Source organism: Alligator sinensis, unplaced genomic scaffold, assembly GCF_000455745.1.
Source record: "Alligator sinensis unplaced genomic scaffold, ASM45574v1 scaffold138_1, whole genome shotgun sequence".
Taxonomy (NCBI): domain Eukaryota; kingdom Metazoa; phylum Chordata; order Crocodylia; family Alligatoridae; genus Alligator; species Alligator sinensis.
The window spans coordinates 656626-683631 of NW_005841862.1; the positions used below are offsets into that span (position 1 = coordinate 656626).

Sequence of the window (27006 nt, forward strand, 5' to 3'; positions counted from 1 at the left end):
TCTTGAATTATGGGCTTTAGCTAGTTCTCTCTCCTATCTCGATTTCAAAAATTTCTTCAGTCCATCCTTTCCTTTTTTAAAAGGAAATTTATGATTTGCCGAGTTCATTTCTATAGAATAAACAAATATAAATCCAGTCTTAAAGGATGGCATGTTCCAAATGTTGTTCTGCATAGGAAGTGATTGCTATTGCTAGTAACAACATAACCAAGGTCTGCTGTAAATCCCCTTGCCACCTAGATTTATATCGGCTATGGAAATACTGCACTGCATGAATATACCTGAAATATTTAGTGCGTTCAAGAGACAGGCCTTAAAAGAATGGAGTTGTTAACTCTCTTTGCACCAGATGTCCAGAGCTCTTCTGCAGCTGCAGTGAATTTGTCTGCCTTCTGGCTTTTGTCCTTTGACTTTGGGCCCGGTTGTGCCTGATTGTAAAGGGAAGAGAATTGTATCAGACTGTACCACCCTTGATCCTGGCCTTTCAATAACAGGTGAAGGATCTGATTTCTTCCCCACACTAGCTAACAGAGAGGAAGTAAGCACATGTAAAAGAGTTGCAGCACCCATAATCTTGGTGGTCAAGTGTCATCTCCAAGCAAATTGTCTCCTGAAGCTCTTCATTACCCCACCTCCTGACTACCATTCAGACATCATAAAATAAGCACTGTCAAGGGTCAGTAGTAGAAGTGGGCAAAACTCATCTGTCTCTGCTCCTGTGCTACAAATGAATTCAAGCTACAAAGTTTGGGGTTGTTTGGAACCAGGCCTTTGGGTCTGTCTGTGATAAAGGTAGGTGCCATTTGCAAAATTCAGATGTGGCTCTTAAACAGCCCCAGATTTGAGAAATATGGGTTTTTAGTTGGAGGGGAGGATGCAGGCAAGTTGTGTGGACTGATTCTGGCCTCTTGTCCTTAAATCCTGCTACTTTCTCCTTAAAAAACAATCCTGAAGCCTAGAACAAAACAAAGTAGAAAAGATAAACCTTAAAGAGATTTAAAAAGTCTTAAAGATGTCCTTCCAACTTTCCTAGTCTGGAAGAGGGGAGAGTTGCATGCACCTCTAGAGTCTTGGCTTGCTCCCACCCTTTGAATCCCAGTTGTTGCTTGGAAACCCTGGGTGCTGGCTTGCATCAAAATGTGCATTTGAGGCGCTTCCTCCTCTGCTACCTTTAATATTCCATAAAGCAATGCAAGGTGGTTACAGAAGGATCTGATAGCCTGACTTAAAACTATCAGACCCAGTATCCATCTAGAAACAACTGAAGTGGGATCTGGATAATCCCCAACACCAGGTGCCAACCTTTCCTTGGACTTGTCCCCTGATATCCATCTCCATTCATATCTCTCTTCCCAGGTAAAAGTACCGTAAACCCTTCATACTCCAGAGGTTCTGCTTGTGTGCTTGGGTTTCGTAATTTGACCGCACTTGTCCTTATGTTTGTTCTTCTGGTTCTTTTCATAAATTGCTGGTGCCCCAGGACATAACCTCTAACCACCAGAGACTGTAATTCAGTATCTTGGGCACTGCAGTAGTGTTTTGAAATGAGCTCAGGGCCCTGTTGTGCTAAGCATCTTAACAGTTACCTGGTGAGGGATGTTCCCTGTCATTGAAAGCTGATCCTCTGAACAAATAAGGCAGACAAAAGGAGGGAGAAAGGAAATAGTTTTATCCTGGTTTTCACATGGCACACGGAGACCTTTCCTACACATGCATTTAACTGATTTCACTAAATTGATTTCTATATAGATGAGTCAAACTGGTGTGGACACACTTAAATCATTCAAAACATGGCTAATGTTGATTAACTTAATTTGGTTTGTCATGGTGCACTAGAGTGGGGCTATCATTTCAAAGGCACTGGCTGCAGTGAAGTGAATTTGTATAGGAATGCAATGAGAGTTGGGAGCTTAACTCTCATTTATTCTTTTGAAAACCTCCTAGATGGACCACTGGCCTTAATTGATATGGCAGGCCTATCACTATGTTTTGCTTTTTAAACCTTTGGCTGGTTTTATTTGTTAAACTTTATAGAGAGGCTTTTTTATTTTAATATCCTGTAACTAGTTTAAGTTGTTATTTTTTATGCTGCATGTACCTCAGGTATTTGTCAGGATAGGTTGGTGGGGAGGGGGTGGAGAGTTCATTATACAGGTGGTAACAATACTCTTATTTTACTGACACAGTGCCTGATTTCCAAGGAAATGTCCCCTGGTAAGGAAGCTTGTGCTGCCATCAAGAACATGGCTTGCAAGTGCAAGGGAAGCAGCTCATTACTTTTACTACCCTTTCTAACATTGAGCAGACTGCCTTGCAACCTATCAGATGATCTAGTATTTACTGGGGAAAGTTAAAGCTGAGTTACTGAAAACAGTATGGCCTGCTGCGTTGTTCTCCTTAACCTCCATTCCAAGCTGCTCTGTGTCAAGCAGTTCTGCATTAAAGCTTGTATAAATTGGTCATTGACACTTTCAAGCTTGAGGGGTCTCAAATATGCACAGTTTGTTCCAGAGTTTTAAACCTCAAAGCAAGCAGTAAGTGTATACTTAGCTTCCGAAACAACAGAGGGATCCCAAAGATAGCTACTCAGGTGAACTGTAAGGCTTTATTGATACTAGTGATTAATCTTTTACACAGCTGTAATATCTCTAATCTCAATTGCATTTCTGCTGCTCCTTTGAATCAGTTGCTTTGAAATTTTATATGTGGGGTATGATGCAGCAATAATTTAACAGCGCATATCAATCCCACACAGTGGTTTATAGCTGGAAGAAATGTCTATTTGTCATTTTAGGTGGGTAGAGCGTGATTCCTGAAGTTGGAACATAGCTGCAACCCCCCACCCTTTCAATCCACCTACAAATACATGTGCAAAAAAAGGCATTATAATCATTAAAGAGCTCTTTTTTGTTTAATGTCTCTGTGCAAAGGACTATACCCGTAACAACGGAGTGCCCCTTAAAAGCACGTTAGGGCTTTGGCTCAATACTGGTTCAGAAGGAGCATGCAACTCACTGACTCGACACCACTTCCTGTGACATCTAGACATGTTATGGACGGTCCTATCCATGAACATCCTTGCCTAGCTCAACAGACCCCACAGGATCACAAGGGCAGGGCAGTGATTATAGGCCACTGTGCAACAGCTTCTAAACAACAACTAGAAATAACTAGAAGAAGGAAGAATCTAAAATATATTTCACCGTTAGGTGTTGGGAAATCAGTCCCTTTTTTTCCCCCTGCCAAGATCTGAGTGCAGTGGTCTCTTTCTGCCCCCCAACCCCTCCCGAAAGAGCAGGTAATACCAAAAGCACTTGAGAGACTTGTGGGTAGTGATGATGAGATGATTTGTTCCTGCAGGGGCAACACAGAACTCAAGGAACTGATTTTAACTGTGTAAAATGCAAACAGAGCTGTAGATACTAAATCTGCCCAGATGTTCTCTGAGGAGAGAATGAAATTTATCTCTGTACAGAGATCCATCATAAGGGCCTATCCACCTCTTACATCTGCTTGAAAGCTTGATGGGCTTCAGTCAGTTTGTGTAGTATTTAGACCTTGTGCTGTTTTTTTTTCTGCCCAGTGGTGAATGTGATGTATTGGTAGGAGACCAGAATTTCTTTGGGAGAAGAAAACTCCCAGTGTTTCTGTATGTCCCATGGTATGAGCTTCTTTGAAGAAGACTGATCAAACGTGCTTCTGACTTTCTTTCAGATAATGTATTGCTTCTACAAACATTTGCCAGCAGAGTGCGTTTCGCCAGCGGCCGGGCCATGCAGGACATCACACAACACCTGTCGGGTAACAAGCAGCTTAGCTGGACTCTACTTTCTGTAGTTTGCTGGGACTTGTTAGGGGAGATGCTTGGAAAATGGGAAATGTTGAGAGGAAATTCCTTTGAATTAACAAGGCAACAGGGATTGGGACAGCTGGAAGTGTGGGGCCTGATCCTTCAGAGACCTATAGCTTGTGCAGTCATTTATAGTGGTGCAAAGCATTCATGTAATGCTGCCATCTTGATTTGGCCACTGTACATGTAAGCAGTGTAAGCTGACATTGTTGAAGTGGAAATAATTAAACATGGAGCCAATGCAGTGGAGAATTGGGTTCATGGACTCTAATAAGGAATTATGGATGGGATATCTCAAAATTTGTCTCTTGAGAAAGGGAAATGAAGGGTGTGTCTACACTCTTCCCCTGGCACTCCTGGGGGGCTACTCTCAAGCACTCCTCTTAGTCTTTAGGCTTCCAGTCTTGACATGAGAGGGTAAACCATGCCTCTTTTTAAGGAGGAGGAAGCAGAGATCAAAAAGTGGGGCACCTCTAGAGTTGTTTTATTGCCTCGCGTTCAGGTTTGTTGGGCATGTAGCAGGATTGGGCAGACGGAATGCTTGAAAGCAGTGGCCCCCGGCGTAGACATACTCTAAAAATATTCTGGCTGATTCCTGAGTGTGAGGGTTGGCTTAGCAGTACTGTTTTCTTAAGCAAATGGCAAATGTTCATTCCTGCCAGCCCACAGACACCCACACACAGCTACTGAGCCTTGTGCAGTCACTGGTATTTTGTTATTTTGGGGGTCTGTTTGGTTTGGAAAACCATGTTGGAAAAAATAGGGCATAATCCCCCTAAAACCAGGAGTTTACTAGCATGAGTGTAGACTGTGCATATAAATAATGGCTGCAAAGCACTACATGGTTGTGGGGATGAGCAGGCTATTTTGTGACACATGCAGACAACCTATTTACACCCTGAAGCATGACCCATTGTTCCTATTATTTCAGGATGCATAAAGATAACTTATTTCCACAACAACTAAATCCAGCAGACTAAAAACACTGCTCTTTTTTGACCTATAACAGCTTGGTGGCATCCAAGGAATGGAAAAAAGATCACTTCAACATGCACTAAAAGCAGCCTAATTATAGCTTTGCTTTAATAAGAGCTAAATCTGATAATTATGCCAGCCTATCTTAATCTAAGGTTTAATAGAGTTTCCTTGTTCATTCTTACTCTGAAGGCCTTTTTTTGCCATGTCAAACCTACTGGGACCTTTAAAGATAGCTTGTATAAAGTAAATCCCTGTAAACATAGAATGTAATTCTACAGTAATTTAAATCTTTTTTTTTTTCCAAATAAATCCTTTGAACATAAATTGGGGCCAGTTTAGAAACAGTGGATGTTCTCTCTGGGATTTAATGGGAGCAGACAGCTCTCTCACCTAAAATCCATGGTGACTGTTATATTTAATAGCATAAGAATTCAAATTAACTCTCTTTTTTTTAATGAGGACTAACCCATTGCTGTCTTACTAAGGATGCTTTTACTTTTACTTAAGGTTGGGGTTTTGTTTTTGTTTAATAATGAATATTAATGCTGATGAAAGGTGCCAGACTAAGAGTGTAGACAAAAAGATGGCCATGGGATGGCATGGTGTATGCTTTCCCCACATCATGCCTAGCTATTGTGCCTTGATTACCTCTATGGGGGGATCTGAGAATTTAGCTTTCTGGAATTTGAGGTCTTCAGTTCTCTGTAGAAACTACTAGCAAAAGTGTCATTTGTCATGTTGTGGATTCAGTTCACTGAGGCAGGAGCCACTTTTACAAAGAGTTTTCTTGATTTCTGCTAGCTGTGTGCACACACAGCCATCAGACTTTCTCTCAGCTTTATCTCTTAAACGTCACATAACTCTTAAAGGTATATACAGTTGTCATGTCAGTTGATTTTAATTTTTTTTAATATGGCTATCTATCAAGTTCAGAAATTAGGGTGAGATCATATCTTAGGGAGGATGGGAAGAAGCACTGCCAGTGGAAAGGGCCTCAGCCCAGAGTTTGGAGGCTGGGCTCAATTTCTTACTTCAGTTTCACGGGCATGTTCCTTATTCTTTCTTTGCCTCATTTTATGTCTGTAAGATGAGGATAATAACACTTTTCTAGTTCCATAGGATGTTGTGGGGATGAATGCATTAAAGACTATGAATTGCTTAGGTAAGATAGTGCAGGTGGCTATATGAGGAGCATAGATGGAAGTCTTGAAACTTGAAACAGCCATTCATTATGAGGCACCGAACAGGATAATCTCAAATTAGACCTTACCTTCCTACATAGCTCACTAGTATTACCTGATCAGATTTTAACCATTAAAGTGCCCTTTTTTGGGTTAGAATTTTGAAATTTGGTTTAGCCACTTGTTATGGGCCACTAAGCACAGGGAAACACCAAATTAGACCTGGATTTTTAATCAAGGGGCATACAAAGGTCGTCAGCTTCTCTTTATTGAAGTTCAATCGTTCAAATGCTCTTCTGAGCTACAAACTTGAAATTTGGTACAGCTGCTTTAAATGGTTAATTATTGGCAGTAAATACAGATTTGATACTTACCTCTTGTAATCAAAAGGTCATCAGTCTAAACATTTACAAGAACTTTATAAATCGCTTCACTGAGCTTCTGTGTTGGTCATAAGGCCTCCACTTTCAAGAAATTAGGATCATCTGAGGTCAGTAGTTCTATTAAGTATTAAACACATCATTGCTGCTTGCTTGCCCTTAGAAAGTCAGCCTGTTTGCACTCACTTAAATTCCAGACCGTGGTTGACTGGAAATGGTTCTGAGGGACCAAGAATAAAGCTGCGTGCTTATCTCGACTGCTAAGATGCTTTATCTTCTGCCCTGCAGTGCTTGTGACTTCTGTGTACCCTCGGAAACCTCAGGCTGTGGAGCGTCATGTGCTGCCCATTCTCTGGTATTTCTTAAGCAACATGATTGGAAATGGAGTGCTACCTGGTCATAGTGGCAATGTTAGAACTGTGGTCTCCAAGCTGGCTGAAACCTTACACAAAGAGATGGGACCCACCTTACTGGATCATGCCGCCAGCCAACCACAACATGTGATTAAAAACCTACAGGACCTTTTAGGCATGGGACTACAGTGAAGGAGCCCCACTGTCTTCAGCACAGTTTGCTATGTGGTACAGCAAAAGGCTGATATGCATGGGTGACACAGCACTGGCATTGATTTTATTATATATTTTTGGGGAGAGGAATCTACTGTAGGAAGTTTATAGGTGCAGATGTATATAGTATATTTTGAAGTAGAATTAAATCACATATTTTTCTAAGGTTTTATTTCCTGAGCCTTTGTCCCCAAGATGTTTACATAGCTATTTAAAAAAAAATGGTGAATAAATGTTGTGATTTGTAATTGTGTAAAAAAAACAAAAAACAAAACAAAACAAAAAAAACCCAAAAAACAAAAAAAAGAAAGAAAGGAATATATTTATATATCTGTTATATATTTATGTATATAACAGATAACCATATTTAGAGACAGCGAGAGAGATGGGTCTAAGAAAGAGAGTGTGAGAGAGAGAGACAAGTAAATGCTTGGATCATGGAAGAGAGTGTGACAAAAATGCGAATATACCCCAGACCGAGAGAGAAACTTGAGTGAGGAAGGGAGATGGGAGACACCCTTCCCAAGACGCACAAGGGCATGGAGGGGAAGGGAGTATACTCCTGAGTCCTGAAACCATAAATGATGCATGTATTTCTGGATCTGAATACTGGATACACTAACACGTGTTCACACACTCCCACTTCTGGCTGGGAAAGTGGAAGGAAGGACTGGAGTTGTGTGGGACCACGATGACAGACAGATGACACTCAGGGAGCCTGTGAAAGCAAAAAGATTGAAGGAATTTGACACTGGGGCTTAAGTCAGAAAGCTGAAAAGGACTGTGAAAAGATACAGCCAGCCAAAGGGGTTCATGAGTCTCAGATTTCTAACTGTATTTATTTTTTCATACTTGGAGCTATACAGTAGTTTAACTTGTTAGATGTATTTGCCATTGTTGCACTCCCTGTATTCTCTGTGTAAACCGCTAACGTATCCTCGCCACCAATGTGTTTTTATTAAAGTATTGACTAGGTCAAATGATTAGAACCTTCTGGGATGTTTTAAATTATTTGGGACTCTGAACACCTTGAAATGTTTCAGGGCACCTGGAAACTCAGGATCTTGTGGAGCCATCTAGAATACAGGCTGAGCTGAGAGCCTAATTCTGAAAGGTTCAAGTCCTCCGAAACATATTACCTTCAGAAATTTTCTAGAGCACCTTGGAACTTGATATCTTCTGAAGTGCTCCAAAATGGTGTGAAATGGGAATTCGGGAAGCTTTTCATTAAAAACAAACACCAAAACTAGCTGAAAATGGCAAAGGCTTGTATAATTGTTCCTTAGGGAAGGAGCCAGGCACTGCAGAGAACACATGAATGCCAAAATGCTGAGCTGCAGCTTCTGTGAGAGTAATGCACTGACAAAGAATGGCCACAGTTAAACAAAACATGCGTTATGTTTGCTCCTCCAAGTAGAATCAGAGAAAATTAGGGTTGGAGGGGACTCAGGTCATCTAGTCCAACCCCCTTCTTAAAGCAGGACCATCCCCAACTAGATCATCCCAGCCAAGGCTTTGTTTAGCCTGGTCCTAAACATTTCCGAGAATGGAGATTCTACAACCTCTCTGGGTAACCTGCTCCAGTGCTTCATTATCCTCCTGGTGAGTTTTTCCTAATATCTAACCTAAACTTCTCTTGCTGCAATTTGAGACCATTGCTCTTTGTTTTGTCATCTGCCACCACTGAGAATAGTCCAGCTCCATCCTGTTTTGGACCCCACTTTAGGTAGTTGAAGGCTGCTATAAAGTCCTCTCTGTCTCCTCTTCTCTAGACTAAGCCCAGTTCCCTCAGTCTTTCTTCATAAGTTGTCTCTCCCAGCCCCCTTACCATTTTTGTCACCCTCCACTGGACTCTCTCTAATTAGTCCACATTCTTTTGGGGTCCAAAACTGAACACAGTACTCTAGATGTGGCTTCACCAGCATTGAATATACCAGTACTCCTCTACTTCCCTTGATTTGCTGGCAAGGCTCCTACTAAAGCAGCCAGAAGTCCTGTGTGAATAGGGAAGTATTTGATTCGGATTCAGATTCAGCTGATTCGGAGAACAGTGATTCGATTTGAAGATTCAGATCACTGTCTTGAGTTGATTCAGCTGAATCAGCTTTGGAAGATTTAGCGTTGATTCGGAGAGATTCGGCCATAGATTATAATGGGAAATTGTTGAAATACCTATAACTTTGTCATTTTTTGTCAGATTTGGCTGAAAACATTGAGGACGGTAGCCCCTTCTGAGGGCATGAAGCCTGCCAGGTTTCAAGGAGATAGGTGCAGGGGTTTCTGGGAAACTGCACCTCAAGTTTCTGACGAGCAAAACTCATGACGTGTGTGTGTGTTAAAGCACAGTGGGATGAAGCTAGTAGAGGTGGTAGCCTGTAACAGGGGACCTTCCCGTTGCTCAGGCAGGAACAGCTCACAAAAGGAACAGAAAGGCTGCAGACAGAGACTTATGTGCTGTTTCTATGTTCCTCCCCCAGAGCACTGTGATTAGAAGGGGACTCAGGGAAAGATCACAGTCACTGGCCAGCTACAGATGTCAGTCTTTCCCCTCGCTGCTCCCCCTCCCTCTTCTCAGTTTCTGTTCCCCTGAAAGACTGCTTTCTGAATTGATCTGGAGGTTTTTTGGTTTCCCAATTCGATTTGAATTCAGTGATTTGGCCTCCAAATTGGGCCAAATCTTCTCCAAATCAAATCAGTGACCAAAGCTTCACCCACCCCTAGCAGCCAGTATGACATTAGCCTTCTTGGCAACAAGGCACACTGTTGGTTCATATTCAGCTTACTGTCCACTGTCACCTGAGGTACTTTTCTGCAGAGCTGCTGGTTAGCCAGTCAGTTCCCAGCCCATAGTGGTGCATGGGATTTGTTCTGCTTGTTTGCACTTGTCCTTATTGAACTTCATGAGATTTCTGTTGATCCAGTCCTCCAATATGTCTAGATCTCTCTGAATCCTAGCCCTACCCTCCAGCACATCTACTACTCCCCCCACATCTTGGTGTCATCTGCAAACTTTCTGAGGGTGTACTCCATCCCATCTTCCAGGTCATTGATGAAGGTATCGAACAAAACCAAGTCCTGGGGCATTTCACTTTATATACCGGCTGCCAACTAGACATCAAGCCATTGATTACTACTCTTGGAGCCCAACAATCCCAGCCAATTTTCTATCCACCTTACAGTCCATTCATTCAGCCCACACTTTCTTAGCTTGCTTGCAAGACTTGAGGCAGACCATATCAGAAGTATTGCTAAAGTCAAGGTATATCATGTCTACTGCTCTCCCTGCATCCACAGAGCCAGTCATGTCATCATGGAAGGCATTCAGGTTGGTCAGGCATGACTTGCCCCTGGTGAATCCATGCTGACTGTTCCTAACCACCTTCTCCTCCTTCAAGTGCTTAGAAATGGATTCCTTGAGGATCTGCTCCATGATCTTTGCAGGGATTGACGTGAGGCTGACTGGTTTGAAATTCCCTGGATCTTCCTTCTTCACTTTCTTAAAGATGGGCACTATGTTTGCCCTTTTCCAATTGTCCAGGACTTCTCCTGACTGCCACAGGTTTTCAAAGATAATGGCTGGCAGCTCTGCAATCACATCAGCCAACTCCCTCAGCACCCTCAGGTGCATTGCATACAGCTCCACGATACACATCTAGTTTTTCTAAATAGTCCCTAACTTGTTCTTTCACCACTGTTGGCTGTTCACCTCCTCCCCAAACTGTGCTGTCAGATGCAGTAGTTGGGGAGCTGACCTTGCCTGTGAAGACTGAGGGGAAAAAAGGCATTGAGTACTTTAGCTGTTTCCACATAATCTGTCACTAGGTTGTCTTTCCCATTCAGTAAGGGACCCACACTTTCTCTGATCTTCCTCTTGTTGCTGACATACTTATGGAAACACTTCTTGGTACCCTTCATGTCCCTTGCTAGCTGCAACTCCAATTGTGCTTTGGCACATGCCTGAGCAATACTCTTACACTCCTTCCTAGTCATTTGTCCAAGTTTCCACTTATTGTAGGCTTCCTTTTTGTGTTTTAGCTCACTGAAGAGTTCCATGCTAAGCCAGGCTGGTCTTCTGCCATGCTTGCTAGTCTTCCTGCATTGGAATAGTTTGTTCCTGTGCCCGCAGTAAGGTTTCTTTAAAATGCAACTAGCTCACCTGGATTCCTTTCCCTCTTAGACTGACTTCCCAGGGGATCCTGTCCATCAATTCTCTGAGAGAATCAGAGTCTGTTTTTGTGAAGTCCGGGGTCCTTATTCTGCTGCCCTCTTTCCTTCCTTTCTTCAGGATCCTGAATTCACTCATCTCGTGGTCACAGTTGCATAAGTTGCCATCCACTACAATATTCCCCACCCTGTTTGTGAGCAGCAGATCAAGAAGAGCACAGCCCCTAGTTGGTCTCTCCAACACTTGCACCAGGAAGTTGTCCGAAACACTCTCCAAAAACTTCCTGGATTGCCTGTGTGCTGCTGTATTGCCCTTCCAGCAGATGTCAGGGTGATTGAAGACCCCAGTGAGATTTAGGACCTGTGATTGGGAAGTGTCTACTAGCTGTTTGAAGAAAGCAAAAAGCTTATCCTCCTGGTTTGGTGGCCTATAGCAGACCCCCACCAAGACATCATCCTTGTTGCTCTCCGCTCTGACCCTAACCCAGAGACTTTCAACAGGCCTATCTCCAGTTTTGTACTGGAGCTCTGAGCAATCATATGACTCTTTAAAGTACAACTCCTCTTTTCCCCTGCCTGTCCTTCTTAAACAGTTTATACCCATCTGTGACAGTGCTCCAGTCACATGAGCTATTCCACCAAGTCTGTTATTCCAATCGCGTCATAATTCCTAGACTGTGCAAGGACTTCCACTTCTTCCTGTTTGCTTCGCAGGCCCCATGCATTCATGTACAGGCATTTGTGGTAACTAGCCAATTGCCCTATTTTCTCAGGAAGTACCTTGCTTTTTTTAGGGGGTTACATACCCTAAGGTCCATCCATTTTTCCCTCCCTCTACTTCAAAGGCCTCTCCTCACATTTTGCTTCCCTCTAAATACATCTCCCTCTGAGACCCTTGATATGTTGTTCCATGCAAGCTGCCACAGCCCCTAGTTGGTCTCTCCAACACTTGCACCAGGAAGTTGTCCGAAACACTCTCCAAAAACTTCCTGGATTGCCTGTGTGCTGCTGTATTGCCCTTCCAGCAGATGTCAGGGTGATTGAAGACCCCAGTGAGATTTAGGACCTGTGATTGGGAAGTGTCTACTAGCTGTTTGAAGAAAGCAAAAAGCTTATCCTCCTGGTTTGGTGGCCTATAGCAGACCCCCACCAAGACATCATCCTTGTTGCTCTCCGCTCTGACCCTAACCCAGAGACTTTCAACAGGCCTATCTCCAGTTTTGTACTGGAGCTCTGAGCAATCATATGACTCTTTAAAGTACAACTCCTCTTTTCCCCTGCCTGTCCTTCTTAAACAGTTTATACCCATCTGTGACAGTGCTCCAGTCACATGAGCTATTCCACCAAGTCTGTTATTCCAATCGCGTCATAATTCCTAGACTGTGCAAGGACTTCCACTTCTTCCTGTTTGCTTCGCAGGCCCCATGCATTCATGTACAGGCATTTGTGGTAACTAGCCAATTGCCCTATTTTCTCAGGAAGTACCTTGCTTTTTTTAGGGGGTTACATACCCTAAGGTCCATCCATTTTTCCCTCCCTCTACTTCAAAGGCCTCTCCTCACATTTTGCTTCCCTCTAAATACATCTCCCTCTGAGACCCTTGATATGTTGTTCCATGCAAGCTGCCTTTGCACTGCTGAGTGAGTAGTTTTTGTTTTCGCTTCTGCTCTTCAGCCCCTGGGGATACACTGGAAAGTTTTTTTGTACTTAGGAGAAAGGGGCTTTTGTGGCTAGAGAAAGAAACGTCTCAGAGTCTGCTTTATTTGTTCAGTTGTATAGTTCATGGAGTTGAATTAAAAGGTAACTCATGTAACTGGCTGTTAACTTATTACTGGCCTGGAGTGTTGCTCTTGCATATCATTTCACATGGCTAATGAGAAAAAGTGCTTTCTGCCAGTATATTTATTCTGTCTGGTTGGGTTTTAGTCCGCCTGCTTTTGTTTCCTTTTCTCTTTTTGCCTGTTCAATTGAGGCAGTTCCACCTTGAGACAGGGACTCTCAACAGAGAAAGGCCTGATTTATCCCCTGGTGACAAGGTGGAGCTGGTCACTTCTTGGGCCCTGGTGAAGGAGGAGTTCACTTCGGCTTTCCTTCTGCTCCTCATGCACAAGTGCAGTGTGGAAGTGAATCAAGAGGTTGTCTGAAAAATAAGAGAGACAAATTGCCCTTGGGAAGGTTGAGCTCCTCATGCCAGATCTCAGGACTGGCACCATCCTGGACTGGACGGGTCCCATTTCCTTTCTGCTTTTGTTCCCTTATCTTCACTATAGTGTTATTAGAGTAGTGTTACAGTAGTTGCAGTAGGACCATGTGACTATGCCTTATTCACAGTCTAAGCAGTCAAGATAGACCATTGTCTGGCAGCAGGAGAGAGGGGTTGAGAGAGGTGAAGTGACTGGTCAGATGTCAGACAGGGCAGTGGGCAAGCTGGTGACAGAACCCAACACTCCTGATTCAAAGTCCATAGGCCTGCTTATGTTTTGTTAGCAATCCTGAGCCTGGGGGTGGCAGGGAGGTGTGGGACCCTTGCTGCTGTTGAACTTAACAGTGATTTTTGGGATGAGTTACTTTAACAGTTCATACATCCCTCCATGGGGATTGGGGCCAATCTTGAGACTCCTGGCTTGTTTTGCTCTGGAATAGCAAAGGAGGCTAATCCATTGTGGACCATAGTGGCTGGAGCAGTTGCAGGCTTTCCTTTCACAACCGAGTTAGCTCATTATGGAGAACTGCACTGAGGGTTTGTGGACAAAGGTGTCAGGGCATGGCCTTGAACCCCAGGGCCTCAGCCTGGCTAACAACCGCTCATCCACATAGCAGCTAACCCCCAAGATAGGCTGGCCTCAAGCCTCCAGCAGAGTCTAACCCTCTGCCACTCCCTGTCATTAGAGTGGCTGGTCAGGGTTAGCTGACCCTCCACTTTCCCTATATAACCTGAACCTGATCCCAGACTGCTTTGCTGTTGTGCTCTGAGGGCACTTACACAAGTGATTGGAAGACACTTCCAATCACGCTGTAACTTTTGCGCTTTACACAAAGTGCTTAAAGTTACCATGTGATCAACCTGAACAGATGTTTGGCGTTGGGTGGTGGAGGCTCAGAGCCTCAAGGCAGTGTGCTCTGCAGGCTCCTGGAGCTGTGGGACAGCACCAAAAAGGGGCTAGCCATAGCCTCACCCCTGGGCTGGTAGTGGCAAGGAAGCTGCATTCTTCCCTGTGCCTTGCTCAGGGAAGCCAGCCAGGGTACTTCCAAGCCCCCTTTGCTGACTGCCTACCAGTTCTGGCTGGCAGAACAGCCCCTCTCCCAAGGCTTCCCCTGGGTCAGGGGGGCTTTCTGCAGGGAGAGAGTCCCCCACCCAGGAGGCAGCCAGCTGGAAGCCAGAAATTTCAAGCTATGGGGAGCGAGGGGGTAGTCTGGGAGAGTGGGGGGATGGTCTGACCCCTGCTGGTTTCTACTCTACCCTTCTGCTTACTCTCTTGGCTTCTTGACCTGGCTTGCTCTGTGACTCCGCTCTCTGCCCCATCCTTTGGCTTCCTGACTCGGCTTGCTCCTAGATCCCGTTCTTGGGTTGACCTTCTAGCTTCTTGAGAGGCTTGTCCCCGGATTCTGCTCCCTCCTCCTGACCTTGGTTGTCACCTCAGTCTCTGAGTGTCCCCAGACCTGAGCTCCTACAACCTGGTGTGACAACGGGAAGTTAATAGACAGTAAGCTAAGATGGGAATGTACAGTGTGCTAGCTACTCCATACAGATACCTGTGTGGGCACTCCAAGGCTAACATTAGGATCAAGAGGCACCGTAGTAGACTATTCCTAATGTGCAAATTTCATAATTTCCCTAGAACATGGTCTTCCATCCTCAATTGGCACCTAGTTACAGCCTCAGAAAGTCTCCTGTATGCAGTCATGTGCCTGATCTACGTGTCCAAGCACTGGTTAATTGCACCCAAATTTATGTTACTGCTTGTAAATGTGGTTACCTGATTTGTATCTGCTACTGCAGAAACCTCAGTACACACATGATTTCAACATGGGGAATGGGCACAGATGAGAGAATTTTTTGTGGGAATGAGAAGAGCGTAGATGGAAACCAAGTTCAAGAATGGATGGCAAGATAGTGGGGGAGGACATGAGGACACTATGTCCAGACTGAAGAATGCTTGGGTAGAAAGATGTCATTAATGGCAACAACACTGAGAAGCCATTTGGGGACTCACAGGAAAAGACTGGAATGGAAGACATTTCTGAAAGAACTAGAAGACAAAGGATGGTGAGGTAAGTAGAATAGAGTCTGATTGCTTCAGTTTGAATATTTCAGCATCTAATTCCATCTTAAATGATGTCTAGGCAGCGGGGTACAATAGTGGGGAGAAGAGACCAAGTCTAGGAGATAGTCTCCTCTTCCAAATCACCAGTCTGCTGCTGAAGTCAAAGGAGCGCACCACCAACAACCCCCTGTGCTGCTGCTTTGAAGCACTGTTGGCACATTTACATGTGCCCCTATGGCGCTGTTGTTATGGTGTCATCATTTAGTACTTCCTTTTGGAAGTACTAAATGATGGCAGTAACAACTTGTACTGTGCCATGCCAGTGGTGCATGGTTATTTTTAGCCACTACGTTGCCATAGCAATGTGCTATAGCGAGGGAGCTCATTGCCATGGTGATGTAGCTGTGGCATCATGGTCTGTGCCGCCTATGCTATGTCGCCGTAGTGCATTGCTATGGCAATATATTGTCTCATATAGATGCACCCTGTGAGACATGGAGCAAAGAATTCTGGGACGTCCTTAAGGGAGACTGGTGCCAAGTGGCTGAAGATGTACTACGTGTACTGAGGTATGCAAAGATATGAGAAGTGGCGGGATGAAGAGTTTGGTGTCTGTTTCATCTATGTAGGATTTACTGGGTCTGAGGGCTATAGAAACTCTTTACAGAATCTCTTCATGCACTTAGCAGCTCTCTTTCAAGCTGGGGTTGAGGTAGGGGGAGTAAGTAAACGAACGAGAGAGCACTGACCTGGCTATTTTCATCCACGTTAAATGAGGATCCTAGAAATTAAGGTGCTGTTGTTCCCAACAAATCCCTGCCAGCTGACCTTGAATCCTGATACTGCAATAAAGCCTTTGATGTCAATGGAGTTAAGCAGAGATAGGAAAACAACAGCAGATAAAATTAGATCTGACCTGAACCTCCTAAGCCTTTGCCAACTATCTGAGCTGTGCTCTGTGCCTCTGAAGGACCACTGATAGCTAAATAGGTTTGGAGAACAAACTCCTCTGCCTCAGCTGTAAAAGAGATCCGCAAAGAGCAGAGTCTGAGCCACATTTGGGTCTGGGTGAGGCAGATGGAAGGGCCTCTGATGGTCTCTGCCTGTTCTAATGGCTGTGTGCTGGGTAAATGGTAGGCTTCAGTTCCTTCATGATCATTCAACATCTTTTGTCATCACTGATTCCTTTTTTAGTGAAGGAAAAGAAACACTTTTGGGGAACTCTGCCTGCTTTTTGATGCAGCTGCAAAACCTGCAGGTCACAGGGCTTTGTCATTACTGCTTGAACTTTTCAGGAAGTTTGAGCTAGGCAGTTTGCAGAGCACCTTGGCTCAGATTCTCCAAGAAGGTCAGGCACAAAAGCTTCCCACCTTGCACTGGGAATTCAATTGCTGCGGTTTTGGACCTCCTATGGGTATTATTTCTCCAACCATCCCTATAGACTTGCCTGCACACAGAAATTGTACCATTTTAATTATATCAGTGTAGGTAAACTCAGGTGCCTGCCACATGTTATACTTTAGATGCGATTGACCGGTTAATCCCGTTTTAGTTGTAATCTGGTCACATGTTCAATCAATTAATGGCATGATAAAACAAGGAATAAACCACAAAGGTATTCCACAAAAAATGTGGAATGACTTTGTGGTGGGTTCCTATCATGCCATTAATTGAATGTGTGGTCTGGTGTGCTCCTGTAGCTGGGAGCCCCTTCAGCTGATCCAGGCTCTCAGCCTCTGGGGTGCATGGCCTGCTGCTGCAGCTGGGAGCCCTGTCAGCTGAGGTGACTCCCAGCCATGGAAGCTTGTTACTTGCTGGTACAGGGGGAGTCTGGGATCATGATCCCGGGCTCCCCCTGCACTGGCAATAAGACACGATGGGATTTGATGCATGTGTGGCATGGCAGGAAGCATGATTGGATTGTGCATCAGATTGCATTGTGTCTCTACCTGCATGTCTGGCAGAGGCCTGATACAACACTTCTAGTGTGGATGTAGTTATAGTGACAGAAAATGTTCAGGCAGGAAGGGGAATGAGCTATGTGAGTCTAAGTTACCTTTATATGACTATAACTGGGTTTGTACTAGGAGGCTTATTGGTGTCACTATTTTGCTTTTAAAAAAATGTTCATCCTACCCTTAAATAATTAAATTAATCCACATACTGGATACACAGCTCAGATTTTAGAATCTGAAACCCAGCAGCAAGAGGACTTCATTGAAAAATCTACAACACAGCGTGTTCAGTTTCCAAAGTGCTGCTAGCTAATGTGTTAATTTTAGCGTAACAGCCATAAAGTATTCCACCTTATACTGTGACCTGGCATTGTCAACATTTCACCTTGGTTCACATTCTTTTCCTGAGGAAGTTTCAATGCAAATTAGTTGGTCAGGGAATTTGATTAACTATTTCTTTGGGTCATTGACTTCCCATCTTAAAAAGATCTCTTATTTTATTGCTTATGTGTCTTTATTTTTGCCCCCTCTGATATTATTCGTTACTTAGTGCTGGGACTGCATACATTTATTTAAGTGCTTGATATCCCAGTACACAAAAGGTCTTGTAAAGAATAAAGCTGCCTCGTTCCAAGTATATGCATTTTATCTAAACAGTAGAGATGAACCTGAACAAAACTCCCCAGACCAGAATTCCAAAAACCTAGGTCTGTTTTTGTGTTTTGATCCGGTATTGGCCCACAGTGGAGTTCTATCTGAATTCTATATTGCAGCATTTACTTTAATGTGTACATACACAATAATCAATAACCCACATACTTCAGAGGCAAAAAGAACAGCACCTATATGTAATGTGTACACACATCACCTTGAGCAGCAGTCGAGGGTATTTGTCTGTTGCAGCTACTATGCAGCTCAAAGACCTGACTTCAAGGTCAACAACAGGTGGGAAGAGTTGCTCAAATCTATTTATATATCTTGCCAGTGCCTTCAGTTCAGAGCTAAATGATAATTTGTTGAAGTGAGCTGCTATAACAAATACCTCTGAGGATTGAACAAGCACTTTTGTACTTGGCACAGAATGATGATAAAATTTGCTACAGCTAATTTAGCTCTTCTTTTGTGTTTAACTGGACTTTAGTTCATATTTATAACGGGTCTTTTAAACCTGCATTTATTGGTCATTGCTGTTAGCCTGTAAGCCTAGCGGGGAAAAAAACCCATAGCCAAGTGTGAACAATAACATCTTGAACTGAAGCTAAAATTTGTGTAGTAGCCAGTTTCTGGTGTTACAGAAAGAAATGCACGTGTGATGTGTTTTTAATTTAAGTTTTCTGAATAGATTATGTGTATGGTATTGTATCTCCTGTCAGCTTTGTGCCTAATCTTGTCCACAGTGGCCAGGGAAGAATGTAATCCCCCACATCGCTCTGATGCATTAATAAGCTATTGAATAAAATAAACAGGGTGAGGAGAAGAGAACAGGATTCAGGGTCTGTGCCACTACCCCCCCTCCCCTTGCCCTGGGTGGCATCTCCTTGCATCTTGTGGGAGCTGCTAATGGAAGTCCATTGTTGGCTTCATCTAACCCTGTGCGGTTGTCTCCTGTGAGCATGTCTCTTAGCTAGCTGCCAAACTCTGAATGCCCACTGAAGATGAGCAAGGTACCCATCTGTCTCCATGGGAGAAGCTTGTGTGAAATAGGATGCCTTTCCAAAGGCACACAAAATCATGAGAGTTATTCAGGGGAAGTAAAATGAGCCCTTGGCATGTATGTCAGGACTTCAGTAGCAGCCCTGTGTTAAACAGCTAGTATGTGAAACAGGATTTAGCCCTTAGTGTTTTAGATCATTCACTCGGCAGTTGGCAGACCTACATCCTAAGCAATTGCCAGCCTGAGGAAATTCAGACATGATGCTGGACACTGCTCATGTCTTGAGGACTCTCTGAGCTGTGGGAGAACCTGTGGATAGATTAGGGCAGCAGCAAGCTTCAGTCAGGGCCTCTAATGAGACATCTGCCTTGCTCTGTGAAATAGCAAGCACAGTAACATTAGTGGCTACAGCCTACCTGTGGCCTCCAGAGGCAGTACTTGAAGTTGCTGATGTATGGCAGTCAGTGCTGGCGCTTTGCCTCAGCTGCAGCTATGTCCACCTGTTGCTGATGAGAGGAGGTGTCTGATCCGGTCCTTTCTGGACAAAACGTACAACCAGGGCCACAAACTGCAGAGGTACCTGCTGGGCCTGCTCTGATCAGAGCTGGTGTTAGAGAAAATGGCACCCTAGGTGAACTTGTATTTTGTTCCCCCCAGCACCTCACCCTTGCCCTGACACCCCTCACAAGTCAGTGGCAATGCTTCAGGCAGGGGCACGGTGCAGGGCACAGCCTGGCAGGGAGGTGGAGCAGCATGGTGCTGCTACCCTTGCTGAGCAGCAGGTGCAGGCAAGAGAGGGCTGAGCTGGGCACTGATCCTCCTGCCTGGGGTGTGAGGAGAGTGCTGCTGTAAGCATGGGCTGCTCACACACATGTGAGCCCTGGGTGGTGGCGCACATCACCCACCCCTAAGGCCAGTTCTGGCTCTGATATCACCTTCAGTCTGGCTGCAGGGGTCCAACTCCAAGAGTGGAGAGCGGGGCAAGGCAGGCTCAGAGGCCTCCAGGGAAGCCCTGCAGAGATGTCTGGGGAGTCCCATGCTGCTCTGGAGAGGTTGGAGCCCATACCATTAGCCCACCCAGAACAGCTGGACCACCCATCATTGAGGGAGGGGTCCTCAAGCAGTTGTGCAGGCGCTGGCTCCGGAGAGGCCATCACCTAGCCAGTCCCAGGGAGGACTCTGCTTCCTCCTGGCAGTTCATTTGTATCAGGTGGAAATCCTGCTTGATGGCTGCAGCACCATCTGCCTGTGACAGCTCACAGCCTGAGTCCCCAGCCAAGTGGTTTTTGGGGGAAGGACTGTGGCAGAGATGCCCAGAAAAGAGCCTTGTGGGGTAGGGGGTCTAATCATTCCTTTGCTGCAATGATGCACAAAGGGAGGAGAAGGGCTGGCTTCCTATGGACCTCGCCATAATCAACTCTGCGGGCATGCCTAAGCCTGATCCTGATGGAGGTAGTAGTCTTTTTCTTTCATCCTTTGATCAGACTTTTTGGATGTGGGTAAGATAAGATGAAACTGAATTTATCTGGTCCCAAGCAAAGCTTTTGATGCTAAGCCTCATAGAAAGTTACCAGCCAGATTTGAAGAGGTGCTAAATCATGAGGTGGATAAGGAGTACCAAGCCAGGGGAGACTAGTGTGTTCTGTTACAGGGTGAGTTATCTGACTGGAGGGAGGTTACCAGTGGTGTTCCTCAAGAATTGGTCCCAGAGCCTATCCTGTTTAACATTTTTGTAAGACACCTTGGTACATGCATTACGAGTGTCCTCATGAAATTTGTGGTTGACACTAACCTGCAAGGGTGGTGGTGGAAATTGCAAATGTGGAAGAGAACCCATTTATAATATGGGAAGATTTAGATAATCTTATGGAATGGAGCCTGAGATAATGCACTGAGGAACCAAGAGCAATGACTTCAGCTATAAGATGGAGTGCATAGATTGGAGACAACTGAGGAAGAGGGACCTGAGCATACTGGTTGATCGTAGGAAGACCAAGAGCTGCCAGTGCAACATAGCTGTCAGAAAGGCCAACGTAATCCTAGGGAATATTAAGTTGTGTATATACAGTAAAGACAAGGTGGTATTAGTATAATTGAATAGGCATTGGTAGGACCTCTCTAGAATATTGTGCACTTCTAGTCACTACGGTTAAAAAAGATGAAGTTAGACAGGAACAAGTTAAAAAAAAAAAAAAGACCACAAAATGGTTAAAGGATAGGAGACATATTCTTATGAAAGATTATTAAGGAAGATTTGTTTGTTTCATTTAACAAAATAGAGCTTGAGGGGCAATAGAATCACTCTTTTCAAGTAAATTTGTTGGGTTAATATTAGGGAAGATAAAGTGCTTTGCTGGAACGAGGTCATGTAGCTACAAACTGGCCACAGATAAATTTAGATTGGAAATGAGAAGATTTCTAACTGTCGGAAGAGTAAGCGTGGAATGATCTTCCATGTGAAGGGCCAGGAGCCTACATCTCTTTAAGATTAAACTGGATAAGTTTAATGTAATGGGTGATAGGATAGGACAGGGAGTCCTGGTCCACCAATCAATTTGTGTGGTGTGGAGCCATGGTATTTACAGTCCCCAGGCTGGGACATAATGGTAGCTCTTGTAGTGTGAAAGGCACATGGAAATCCTGTGTCTCAGGGCTTTTGCAGTTTACCAATCGGGGGCAGGGAGGAATTTTTTTCCCCTTATGAATGCTACCATTTACTGGGTTTGGTTTTGTTTTTTTCTCCTTCTGCATTTGTCTGGGGCATTGGGATACTGGCCATATCGAAGGCTGTGGATTTTTGACTGGGAAGTGCTGATGCTCTTGCCAGTGCTTAGAAAACCTTGCACTTCATCTCAAGGTCTTACTGACTGCCAGATTGGGAGTTAGGCAGGAATTCTTCCCCTAGATCAGACTGATGTGGAGGACCATGGGGATATTTTGCATTCCTCTAGCATGTGGTGTGACACTTTTCCTGGTACTGTCTGAGCATATTTTAACCAACTACTTCCCTGTAGTTGAGCGCTGGGGCATTGACAGCGCTCTCCTCATCTTCCATGTGTTTTCATAAGGCATTTTATGGCAGGGGTGGTCAACCTGTGGCTCAGGTGCCACAACTGGCATGGACAGTCTCAGTGCATGGTGCACAGCAGATCAGGGAGGGGACTGGCTGCACAGTGGCAGATAGGGCAGGCAGGGAGCAAAGTAGAGCACAGATGGTGCAGGGGAAGGGGATTGGAGAGGTAATTGGGGAGGATGGGAAGTGAATTTGTGCCATGCCTGCTGTAAAAGGTTGCCCACCCCCCCCCCCCGTTATAGGATGGTCTTGGTGTTTGGGATGCTGTTCATAGACCTTGTGTGTAGGAATGTGAAGTGGCAATTGTGGGGTTTCTATTGGTTAACAGTTGCATGTGAACACAGGGGACTGGTCTGATCTTGGATGCCCCTTGCAGTCATTTGTTTCTATCTCTTGGCTGCAATTGTTTTTAATCCTCTTGAAACTAATCCACAGAGCTGTGACTCTGCAGGGCATCAGAGTCACCTGTTGTGGTGCCACTTAGAGCATGGCAAAGCCTCTACTAAAGGAGCATGTTCCTCTCTGCATGCACAAGGGGTCAAACCTGGCACCGTTGGAAAGGATTCTCAAGGTTCTCACGACTTTGTTAATTAGGGTAATTAAAGAGATGCCCTTGGTACTGGACTGCTTTTGCTGGAGATGTCACTTAAAGCAGTTTTCTTTGCAGATTGGAGGCTCAGAGGCTGTGGGGGCTCAGCTGCTCTGTCAAGGAAAGGGGAGGCACAGTGAATGACTGACCAGGCTTCCTGGGCTCTTCCCTGCCTGATATTTCCTATGCTCTTGTATGTAAAAGTCTGGCCCAGCTATTAGGGCTTTGTGAAGCTTTGGGTGGTAATTCGATCTGGAGGAGATTCGTCCTGATTCGGTGGCCGAATCTCCGAATCCAAATTGAATCGAATCAGGGGACCAGTTTAAAGATCCAAATTGATTCAAAGCTCTCTGAATCTTTGATGATTTGGGCAGTCCCTGGTGGCTGCAGCATGGAGCTGCAGCCACTCCAAGCTGGTAAGTACTAGGGGCAGCCTGGTACTCACCGGGTGTTGCTGATCAGGGGATGATCCCTGCTGCCCCACACTGCATGGGGGGCTCTGCACGAGCCCCCTCGACACCCCCCCCACTTCCCTGGTTCCCCCCATGGCTGCTCCGCCTGCCAGGGCTCCGGCCCTTTAAGGAAAAAAAAAGAGAAAAGCCCCAGGACTCTGGGCTCCTGGTGCAGCCTTGGGGATTCGCGGGCTCATGCAGAGCCCCCCAAGTGGTGCAGGGCAGTGGAGATCGCCCCCCGCCAGCAGCAGCAGTAAGGCCCAGGGTCCCCCTGCTGAGCCAGGGCTTTTTTTCCCCCAAGAGCTGGGAGCTGGGGCAGAGGATGGGCCTGACCTGGCTGATTTGGAGATTCGGCTGCTGCCAAATCTCCAAATCAGATTAGGCCAAATCGAATCAGGACAGTGATTCGAATCACCGAATCGAATCGCTGTCCCCTGAATCGGCTGAATCCAAAGCGAATACAAGCCGCTTTGCACAGGCCTACCAGCTATTTTGGTCTTGTGAATGTCAAGGGAACATAGCAGGGCTAGACATAGAAACTTTCTCTCTCAGCAGGGCCAGAGTAGTTCAGGCAAGTGCAATACATGCTTTGTCATTCTGTCTTACCACCTGTTCACAGCATAGATCTTTTCTACTCTTCCCGGGAGCGAGAGGCAATGTGGACTTGCTGTTCAGAGACTGTCTCTGCTGACGTGCTTGCCTGCAAAGAATTTCCATTGATGGGGATGCTTTTTGTGGGGCAGAGTTGCTGCTGAGGTGGACACCCAGCACAAGGGTGGGATGAGCAAAACCTATTTCAATTTGGATGTAAACCATGCACAAGTCACTGAGCTTTAGAACATCCCCCCCATTAAAGGCCTGATTTTCTGTAATGCAGAGGCAGAGCTGATCATTTATGAGAAGTCAAGAGAATAATGACTGTGATTTTTCCACAAGTTGTTAGGAACAATATTAATTTCTGGATTATTTTAGTTTGCATTTTGTAGAATCTCTGTAGCAGGGGGCAGTATATTTGCTGTGTGGATATTGGCTCAGTGTATTTGCTGTATTGATTCTGGCTGTGGCAGAGTTGTCATGTTATTAGAGTCAAGAATTGGGTATGAGGATTCTTCGGTTTTACTCCCAGCTCAGTGAGCGACTCACTGTGTCTCAGTTAGTGACTCGCTGTGTGTGGCTGTAGGCACACCACTAAGTGTGCTGTCTTATTGTACCCTATCCATACAATGGGATTATAGTACTCGTATTACAGCATCGCACAGGTGCTGTGAAGTTTGTGTGCATATGTGCATGCACGTGTGTGGGGAGGTATTTACCTACTCTTGTGTGTGACCTCTCTCAAGAACTGCACCATCAAACCCTTGCTATACTTAAGATACATCGAAGACATCTTCATCATTTGGACTGAGAACCTGCAATCTCTGACTGAGTTCCATCAGAAATTCAACAGTCACCATCCCTCCATCCGACTTTCTTTAGAATATTCCAGCACCAACATCCCCTTTTTAGACACAATGATCAGTATCCAGAAGGGTAAAATACAGACCACAGTATACAAGAAACCCACAGACCAACATACATATCTGCACAGAACCAGCAATCACCCTAAACACACCAAAAAAGCTGTGATATACAGCCAAGCCCTCAGATACCACCGCATCTGTACTGAAGAGAACACCCGGGATCGCCACCTCACCAATCTTAAAAAGGCTTTCACCCAGCAAGGACACTCGTCCAGAGAGGTAGATCGCACATTTGAAAGAGCCACCTGGATACCACGTGAAGAACTGCTGCAGTACAGAAGAAAACCCCCCACAAATTGCACACCGCTGGTTATGACGTATCACCCCTCCCTTGAACCTGTACGGAAAATCCTCAAAAAATTGCAACCCATACTAGACAGAGACCCTATTCTTAAAAAGATCTTCCCAGAGCCACCCATCCTAGCCTTCAAACAAGCACCAAACCTCGCCGACCTCATCACCAGAAGCAAACTTCCTCAAGCCCAGAACACACCAAAAGGATCCAGACCGTGCCAGGACAAGAAATGCAAAACCTGCCAACACATCTCCACCACCCCCACTATTACTACACCCCACAACAGAGCCATCATCATCCCAGGATCTTACAGCTGCATCTCCAGAAATGTAATATACCTCTTCCAATGCACCAAATGCCCTGATGGAAGATAGGTAGGAGAGACCAGACAACAACTGCGCACCAGAATGAATGCACACCGGAAATCCATCAAAGACAGAAACACTCAATTACCAGTGGGGGCACATTTCTCACAGGAGGGCCACTCTCTCTCCAATCTCTCAGACCTGATCCTCAAGGGAAACTTACACAGCACTTCCCAGAGACGAGCCTATGAGCTCCATTTCATCAACCTCCTGGATACTAGAGATCATGGACTAAACATAGACATTGGATTTTTGATACATTATAATCTGCCTGGCAACTGACTCCCCAGCCCAGCCCCTGGCTTCTTTACTTTTCATTCCATCCAGGAAGAGCACACACCAACTGCTGAAACTTCCTTAGCCTGACGAAGGGTTTTTGAACCCGAAAGCTTGCTTAATAAATATTGTCCAACTATTTGGGCTGGTCTAATAAAAGATATCAAATTCACCCAAGGAACCTTGTCTGCTCGTGTGACCTCTCTCTGCACTCAGGTTCCTATATTCTTTCCAGTAGGCACATGAAAGTAACAAATAAATGCCAAAGCATTAAAAAAAAGATTTTATTCATGATAGAAGAGATGCATTCACTTTTCTCCAGCTCTCCAATCTTTATGCTAACTATATTTGTAGGCATAGGCCAAAAGATGGAAATCTTCAGCACAGGCTAGGGACTGGACACAATGATCAAATATGCTTTTCCTGCCTCCTGTGCTTGCAGGATTTAATTCCCAGTGGGGATGTACAAGATTTTAAACTGATACTGCCCTGGAGAGGAAGTGAGGCTGCAAGATGGAAATAGTCCAGGTACATTACATTCTTAGCTACAGATTTAAAAGCTGTGCAGCTGGTGCAATTTGTTGGTTACAGACTTTAGTGGTATAGTAAGTCTCAGTGTCATTTATCATTAGTAGAATCTTAGTGATGCTGATGTAAAGGCTGTTTTATAATTACTGTTTTGTGGAAGGACATGATCCTTATGAAATGCCTCTTGGCTCCTCCTTTGGCTTATTTTTATGCTTCAGGGTTCAATAAACTAAAGAAAAGAATTACAGTAATGACAACATCTGTGATGTCCAATGCTCTTAATTATAGGATCAATTAAAGAGCAACTCTTGCTTCATTCAAAACTGTTCAAAGCATCCCATCCCCAAATTGCATATACTGTGGCATGTAGTGTGTGCATTTACAAGGCAGAAAAATTACAAGAAAACTGTGTGTGTGTGTGTGTGTGTGTGTGTGTGTGTGTGTGTGTGTGTGTGTGTGTAAACCCCAGGGCTATGCCTGCACATCTTTCACATTGTTACCAAAGCTTCTTTTCAGGCTTAAATAATAGACTCAGGGCCTTGGCACGCTTAAGAAGTGATTAACCAGTTAATGACATCTTAAGTTGTTCCCTGGTCACACGTTAATGCAATTAATGGTATGATAGAACAGTGAATAAGCTAGAAAGTTAGTATACAGAAAAAATGTAACAACTTTGTGGTTGGTTTTTATCATTCCATTAATTGAATGTGTGGCCAGGTTGTTAGAGAGTTAAATATTAGCAAAGAAAAAGAAGCAAATACTAAGGGGCAAAAGTAGGGAAAAACAGATTTTGAAATAGTATTGTAGGATGATGGGAAAGTAAGGCTGGAAGAGACCTCCAGTGATCATCTAGTCCAAACCCCTGCTTAGGACAGGGTCATCCCTGACTAAACCATCCCATACAAGTGTTTGTCT

At 44.7% G+C, this 27006-nt stretch overlaps 1 protein-coding gene across 1 annotated transcript in view; it reads left to right on the forward strand.

Moving 5' to 3' along the window:
- TOGARAM2 (TOG array regulator of axonemal microtubules 2) overlaps positions 1-7921 on the forward strand; it is a 40536-nt gene extending 32615 nt beyond the window's left edge. The window contains 2 exon segments of the mRNA XM_025216435.1: positions 3715-3801; positions 6678-7921. Coding sequence (XP_025072220.1) covers positions 3715-3801; positions 6678-6934 — 344 coding nt within the window. The 3' untranslated portion in view covers positions 6935-7921.
- Positions 7922-27006: the final 19085 nt, after the last annotated feature.